Source organism: Perca fluviatilis, chromosome 24 (genome assembly GCF_010015445.1).
Source record: "Perca fluviatilis chromosome 24, GENO_Pfluv_1.0, whole genome shotgun sequence".
Taxonomy (NCBI): Eukaryota; Metazoa; Chordata; class Actinopteri; order Perciformes; family Percidae; genus Perca; species Perca fluviatilis.
Window position 1 is genome coordinate 20,884,790 of NC_053135.1, and position 8,027 is coordinate 20,892,816.

General features: G+C 44.5%; 2 protein-coding genes across 2 annotated transcripts in view; both read left to right on the forward strand.

Annotated features, from left to right (window-relative positions):
* cavin2b (caveolae associated protein 2b) overlaps window positions 1-1,231 on the forward strand; it is a 9,590-nt gene extending 8,359 nt beyond the window's left edge. Inside the window, exon 6 of the mRNA XM_039793203.1 lies at window positions 560-1,231. Within this exon, the coding sequence (XP_039649137.1) occupies window positions 560-982 (423 nt within the window). The 3' untranslated portion in view covers window positions 983-1,231. The remainder of the gene's footprint in view (window positions 1-559) is intronic.
* A 1,948-nt stretch (window positions 1,232-3,179) lies between these two features.
* Window positions 3,180-4,963, forward strand: ebpl (EBP like). The gene is given in 4 exon segments (XM_039793634.1): window positions 3,180-3,439; window positions 3,849-3,918; window positions 4,316-4,463; window positions 4,672-4,963. Coding segments are annotated over 4 exon segments (675 nt in total). The 5' UTR covers window positions 3,180-3,262; the 3' UTR covers window positions 4,952-4,963.
* Window positions 4,964-8,027: the final 3,064 nt, after the last annotated feature.

Below are 8,027 nucleotides of genomic sequence, written 5' to 3' on the forward strand. Positions count from 1 at the left end.
TTTTGTTCCCGTTAAGGTCCTTTAAAGATACCCAAGGTTACCCGACATGTCACTGAACAATCCTCAAGGTCTGACTCAGGGTTTCCCTAAAGTTTAGTTCTCACAAAGGGTCCACTTAGAGTCTGGGTCCACTTAGAGTCTGGGTCCACTTAGAGTCTGGGTCCACTTAGAGTCTGGTTCTACTTAGAGTCTGGGTCCACTTAGAGTCTGGATCCACTTAGAGTCTGGGTCCACTTAGAGTCTGGTTCTACTTAGAGTCTGGGTCCACTTAGAGTCTGGGTCCACTTAGAGTCTGGTTCTACTTAGAGTCTGGGTCCACTTAGAGTCTGGTTCTACTTAGAGTCTGGGTCCACTTAGAGTCTGGGTCCACTTAGAGTCTGGGTCCACTTAGAGTCTGGGTCCACTTGGTATGGTCCCTTTTATTTCGGACAGGTTTTTTTTGCCACTCTCTTACCTCTCTGTCTGTCTATCTAACCTGTCTGTCTCTCTAACCTACCTCTCTGTCTGTCTGGTTACCTGTCTCTCTCTCTCTTACCTCTCTGTCTGTCTGTGTTCTCAGCATCGTAGCGGCTCCGACTCTCATCCCACCGAAGCGTCTCTCCAGGAAGAGGAAGCGGTGATCCCCGAGGAGACCGACGTCCAGCTGACCTCGCCGGGAAGCACCGACCAGGAAGTAGCCTCCACCGAACAGGAAGTAGCCTTCACCAAACAGGAAGTGTCCTTCACCGAAGTTCACGCCCAGCTGGCTCCGGCCGAGCAGGCAGAGAAAGAGGGAGAGGAAAAAGAGGAAAAGGAGAAGGGAGGTGATGAAGAGGAGAAGGGAGGTGATGAAGAGGAGAAGGGAGGTGATGAAGAGAAGAAGGGGGGTGATGAAGAGGAGAAGGGAGGTGATGAAGAGGGTGATGTGTCCGTGGTGTCTGAGGGAATCGGGGCAGACTACGCCCTGTCCTCCACGCTGCCTCAGGAGGAGAACCAATCATAAACACTTCAACATTTAGAGAAATCTGATTCTTCTTCTCTCTCCTTCTGAGCTGCTTGTTCAAGATTGAGTCTGCTGAATCACCATGGCAACAACCTCCGGTAGACAACCAGCCGTTCAGAATCACCGTGACAACAACCGCCGTACTTCTGTACTCTTTGGTAACGTTTAAAGATATATAAACACGGAGGTCCCCCTAACAGACAGACAGACAGACAGACAGGTAGAGACAGACAGACAGACAGACAGACAGACAGGTAGAGACAGACAAACATACAGACAGGTAGGGAAGAAAGACAGACAGACAGGTTAAACGGACAGGTTAGACAGACAGACAAACAGGTAGGGAAGAAAGACAGACAGACAGACAGATGGACAGAAAGTTAGACAGACAGGTTAGACAGGCAGACAGGTAGGACAAACAGGGAAGACAGACAGACATACATAGAGACAGACAGGGAAGACAGACAGTTACCTCAGAGAGAAAGAGACAGAGGATTTTAATAAATGTTGAACTGTTTCTTTAAAGTGTCGAGCTGTTTGACGACTATCATATAGATATATACATATATAATATTATATATATATACACAGTATATATATATATATATATATATATATACACAGTATATATATATACACTATACTATCAGATTGTCTGACATCTTTACGTATCTCCAACATTGTAACTTGTTCAGGCCGTGTTTAGTGATGTTTAAAGTTGTGAATGAAGTCGGAGACGTTTAATTCTTCAACTGATCGGAAAACGTAGAAAACTAAAACATATATCCTGAGATACACGGTTTTTAAGTTTTACTTTCTTTGTTTATTCTTGTTTTCATTGAAGAACAGCTGACTGATATACACACTAAAGATCAGCTGATCGATAACAGAGATCTGGGAGAGAAACATGGTGCTAAACAGACGCCTGGAAACCTAAATAACCTTCAAACATTCCTCTTATCTTCCACCAATCATTCCCAGACATTAGACCTGCCTGGAGGTTCCTCTTAGTTTATACTACTGTTCCTACTACCCCTTAAGTCCCCCTAAAGTTCCCCCCTAAGGTCCCCTATAAGTCCCCCTATAAGTCTCCTTAAGTCCCCCTAAAGTTCCCTCCTAAGGTCCCCTATAAGTCCCCCTAAATTCCCCTTAAGTCCCCCTATAAGTCCCCCTATAAGTCCCCTATAAGTCTCCTAAAGTTCCCCCTCTAAGTCCCCCTTAAGTCCCCCTAAGGTTCTCCTGATGTCCTCTCTTTCTGTTATTGTAATATAAGAGATATTTGATGTCCAGAGCCACCAGATAATCTGCAGGTTTTGGCGGTTATCTGTTTGGTGTTAAGTTTTATTTTCATTTGTTGTTTAAAATCTGCAGTTATTGTGTTAGTCTACTTCCTGTTGATGCTTATTAACTGCTTATTAAGGGCTTATTAACGACACGTTATTAATAACAACTATTAACTTTATAATCTGCAACTACGACAGAAACTCGGATCCAACGGTTCGACGATGTTTCAGGTTTTATAAAGTCGGTTTTGGTATTTTATTTCATTCTGCTGCCAAAGAACTGAACTCTGTAACCAATAAAGTCTGTGTGACCACTTCCTGTTTCTGATTATTATTGTTCTTATCATTATTATAATTATTATTTATTAATTTTATTTAATTTTTTCTTTATAATTTTTTAAAATTAATTTGCATAAATCATTATTATTATTATTTAGAATTTATTTAATTTTATATTAATTTGTAATAATTATATTTGACTGATAATAACATTATTAAAGTTTGGGAGTAGAATCAGTGTTTTTATGAATGGAGTCTGGTTCTGGGACCTTTGCCCTCAGCTGTCTCTGTGGGCGGGGCCAGAGAGTAGGGTGTTCTCCGCAGCAGCCAATGGGAGGGCTCGGGGGCGGGACTTGGAACCAACCCAGCCAATAGAGAGGCGCGGGGCGGAGCCTAAACTGTCTCCAGTTTGGTTCAGCTTCTTCAGCCTTCTGAGTCTGCTGCTTCTGCCTGATGACGTTTTGGGACGTTTTTGACGCATTCTTCAAGTTTTTGTCATTTTTTAAAAACGTTTTTCACACTTTGAGACATATTCAACATCCTTTAAAGCTTTTTTCGGCATTTGTTGAAAGTTTGCTTTTTCGACGTTTTTGAGACATAAATTCCTAAGTTTTTGTTGATTTTTGACTCTTTTCTTTAGATTTTGGTGCTTTTGTCTCAATGTTATTTACCCTTCTTCTTTTTCTTCTTCTTCTTCTTCTGTGTGCACGGCCGGCCGATGGCCACCCCGCCCCACCCAGGCCTGTCTCTGGTGTCCGTGCTATCTCTGATAGCATGTAGCGGCCAGCTGTTAGCCGCGGTGCTGCTAGCACGTTGCTACGGCGGGCGTAGCTCGGCAACGGACCGCTGGGTCCTCTGCTGGCTCTTCTATGATGTCATCGTCCACCTGACTCTGGTACGGTCAATCAAGACACTCAGATCTCTCTCGCTGCTTTCAGCTTCTTAAAGAGACCAAAAACATTTTAAAAAGTCTTAAAAACATCTAAAATAACCCCGAAACTATTAACTGTCTGTCTGATTATCTGTCTCTCTGTTAGGAAGGACCGTTTGTCTACATGTCTCTAACCTGTCTGTCTGATTATCTGTCTCTCTGTTAGGAAGGACCGTTTGTCTACATGTCTCTAACCTGTCTGTCTGATTACCTGTCTGTCTGTTAGGAAGGACCATTTGTCTACATGTCTCTAACCTGTCTGTCTGCCTGTCTCTCTCTAACCTGTCTGTCTGATTACCTGTCTGTCTGTCAGGAAGGACCGTTTGTCTACATGTCTCTAACCTGTCTGTCTGATTACCTGTCTGTCTGTCAGGAAGGACCATTTGTCTACATGTCTCTTGTTGGGACCGTGGAGACGTCTGAAGGACCTCTGGCTGAACTCTGTGAGTTTTACTTCATATTACTTCACTTTACTGCACTTTACTTTACTGCAGTATTTACATTTACTCTGACTCCATACTTCTCCTGCACAACATTTCACACTATCAAACATTAAGATAAACGATGACTCAGCATGTTGTATTTTTGGTCCATTCCACCAGACTCCATTTAAAATTCTGCCAATACTAAAGTGTTGGTACTCCCATTGTTCCGCTACTTTCTACCTCTACTGCGCTGTTGTACTTGTACTGCGCTATGACCCTCTAACAGCTGGGGTTACCTGTGGTACTTAGAGTACACGCTGTCCTCCGATAGTACCTGTGTAGTACCTGTTTAGTACCTGTGTAGTGAGCTGTAGTGTGGTGTTAAACGTGTGATTTGGTGGCTGGGCCTCTGTAGGGAAGGAGTACGGGACAGCAGACAGCCGCTGGCTGGTTTCTGATCCCACCATCGTCTCCAAGGAGATCCATACGGTCGGCCTCGGCTCTCTGCTAGGAGTACTTCTGATACACGCAGTACTACGGGATAAATACTACAACTAACATGTGTCTGTGTGTGTGTGTGTGTGTCTCTGTGTGTGTGTGTGTGTCTGTGTGTGTGTCTCTGTGTGTATGTGTCTGTGTGTGTGTGTGTGTCTGTGTCTCTTTGTGTGTGTGTCTCTGTGTCTGTGTGTGTGTGTGTGTCTGTGTCTCTCTGTCTGTGTGTGTGTGTGTGTGTCTCTCTGTGTGTGTCTCTGTGTGTGTGTGTGTGTGCAGACACTTCCTGCAGGTGTATCTGAGCGTGGGCGAGCTGTACGGTGGCTGGATGACCTTTGCTCCTGATTGGCTGCAGGGCAGTCCTCACCTGGACACCACTTCCTGTCTCCACCTGTGGCTCTACCTGGTCTTCTTTAACGGGGTCTGGGTCCTGGTCCCTGTGCTGCTGCTGGTCCAGTCCTGGCTCGCTCTCAGGAGTCTGCACGCACTCAGTACGCACTTAGTACTACAACCAATCAGAGCAACAGATAGACATACAACCAATCAGAGAAACAGATAGACCTACAACCAATCAGAGCAACAGATAGACCTATAACCAATCAGAGCAACAGATAGACCTACAACCAATCAGAGCAGCAGATAGACCTACAACCAATCAGGGCAACAGATAGACCTACAACCAATCAGGGCAACAGATAGACCTACAACCAATCAGGGCAACAGATAGACCTACAACCAATCTACAAACACGCAGTACCACAGGACAAATACTACAACTAACATGTGTGTGTGTGTCTGTCTGTGTGTCTCTGTGTGTGTGTGTGTGTGTGTGTCTGTCTGTGTGTGTCTCTGTGTGTGTGTTGTGTGTGTCTGTGTGTGTGTGTGTGTCTCTGTGTGTGTGTGTGTGTCTGTGTGTGTGTGTGTGTCTGTCTGTCTGTCTGTGTGTGTCTCTGTGTGTGTGTGTGTGTGTCTGTGTGTGTGTGTGTGTCTCTGTGTGTGTGTGTGTTTGTGTGTGTGTGTGTGTCTGTGTGCGTGTCTGTGTGTGTGTGTGTGTCTGTGTGCGTGTCTGTGTGTGTGTCTGTGTCTCTGTGTGTGTGTGTGTTTGTGTGTGTGTGTCTCTGTGTGTGTCTGTGTGTGTGTGTGTGTGTGCGTGTCTGTGTGTGTGTCTGCGTGTCTCTGTGTGTGTGTGTGTCTGTGTCTGTCTGTCTGTGTGTGTCTCTCTGTGTGTGTGTGTGTGTGTCTGTGTCTCTGTGTGTGTCTGTGTGTGTGTGTGCGTCTGTGTGTGTGTGTCTCTGTGTGTGTCTCTGTGTGTGTGTGAAGACACTTCCTGCAGGTGTGTCTGAGCGTGTGCGAGCTGTACGGTGGCTCCTGATTGGCTGCAGGGCAGTCCTCACCTGGACACCACTTCCTGTCTCCACCTGTGGCTCTACCTCAGGGGTCTCAAACTCAATTTACCTGGGGGCCGCTGGAGGAAGAGTCTGGGTGAGGCTGGGCTGCATCAGGTTTTCCACAAGAAAAGCTTTGTTAAAAAAATTCCAATCTTCTCAAATCTCTTTATTTTTATTAATTATATTCTTTTATCCAGCCGCGTACGCATCACTTTGATTAACTTTGTCAGCGAGAGAGACCTCATATTAACTCTGTAAGTGCCATTGAAGTGTATGTATATATATATATATATATATATATATATATATATATATATATATATATATATATATATATAATATATATATATTCTAGGGGTCCGGGGTATACCCCGGAAAAATTGAAAAATAAACCGTGAAATGGCACTTTCTGGTGAGTTTTGTGCAAAGAAATGGAGAAACTGAGTCTTACAGGATATGTGCAAAACTGCAAGGTTAAGAGCCTATACTCTGCATTGTTGTAGTATCAACAGGTATTTAGCATTTACATTACTGTTAATAGGTTATCACTTGATTACACATTGTATTACCTTGTTATAATATAAGAAGTGACCCATACAATGTGCCAAACATAATGTGCCACATGAAGAGACAGTGCAGCATGACAGTAGCAACAGCTGAGAAGATTTAAGTCTGTGGTGACCAGGTCCACCTCACACAAACTTCTTCTCCCATTCTCTCTCTTTACTTACACACACACACACACACACACACACACACACACACACACACACACACACACACACACACACACACACACACACACACACACACGCGGCACCGAGTGGGGATCTCTGATGCTCGGAGCCCTACCGCTGGCGGAGATGCGACAGTGAGGACCGGTTCAACGGCTTGGTCAGCGACATGAACTCGTAGAGGCCGGTGGGGGTTGCGAACGTTTTTTTTTTTAGCTTTAAGGCATTTGATCTGTTAATCCTACCGACGGAGACACTTTGGCGTTATGTAGCCTAGGCCTAGTTGACCCGCGGTGGTGAAATGTCTGCAGTTCTGGGCAGGTTGTTGCCGTGTTCTGATTGTTCTCATCTCAGCTCCGCCGAGACAAAATAGACATGCCATTTCAAACAAATGTCATTTATTCATGTATCATCATCATTCAAATTTCAAATGCATCACTTTCATAAATTCTTTTTTGACATATTTAGACTGCAAGCAGACACATCTGGACAAACGAGCAGGCTTATGTGCCGGGGCCGAGCCCCGGAGAGCCCCGGCCCAATTTAACCCCTCGTTATATACATTTATATACATATATATACGTATAGCAACTTAAAATAAGTGAAGTGTTGTGAATGCAGCGAATGTCCGCATGTGCCCAATAGAAACGAGGCAGCCAGCAGGCATGGAAGAAAACACTCCACGGCAACGCGGCTGTAACTCTGTAACTTTCACTCACTGAGGAATGTTTCTCTGCTTGCATCAAGCCCGGCCGATGTTCCGCCCCCGAGAGCCATATACCCGACCGTGATTGGTAGGTTCGTTGAGCTCCGCACACAACACTGTAAAGTACCATACATATCAAACTCGCGGGCCGCATTAACATTAAACTTTCATATTAAGGCGGGGGCCACAAACTATCGTCCCGCGGGCCGCAATTGGCCCGCGGGCCGCGAGTCTACCTGGTCTTCTATAACGGGGTCTGGGTCCTGGTCCCAGTGATGCTGCTGGTCCAGTCCTGGCTCGCTCTCAGGAGTCGCGCTCAGTACGCACACACACACACAAACACACAGAGACACACACACATAGACACACACAGACACACAGACACACACAGAAACACACACACACAAAAGTAATAATAACAAATTGATGACATGTTACTGCAGTAAAAGTACTAATAGCACATTGGTGACGTGTTACTGCAGTAAAAGTACTAATAGCACATTGATGACATGTTACTGCATTAAAAGTACTAATAGCACATTGATGACGTGTTACTAAGTAGTAAAAGTACTAATAACACATTGAAGACATGTTACTGCAGTAAAAGTACTAATAACACACTGATGACATGTTACTGCAGTAAAAGTACTAATAGCACATTGATGACATGTTACTGCAGTAAAAGTACTAATAGCACATTGATGACATGTTACTACAGTAAAAGTACTAATAGCACATTGATGACATGTTACTGCAGTAAAAGTACTAATAGCACATTGATGACATGTTACTGCAGTAAAAGTACTA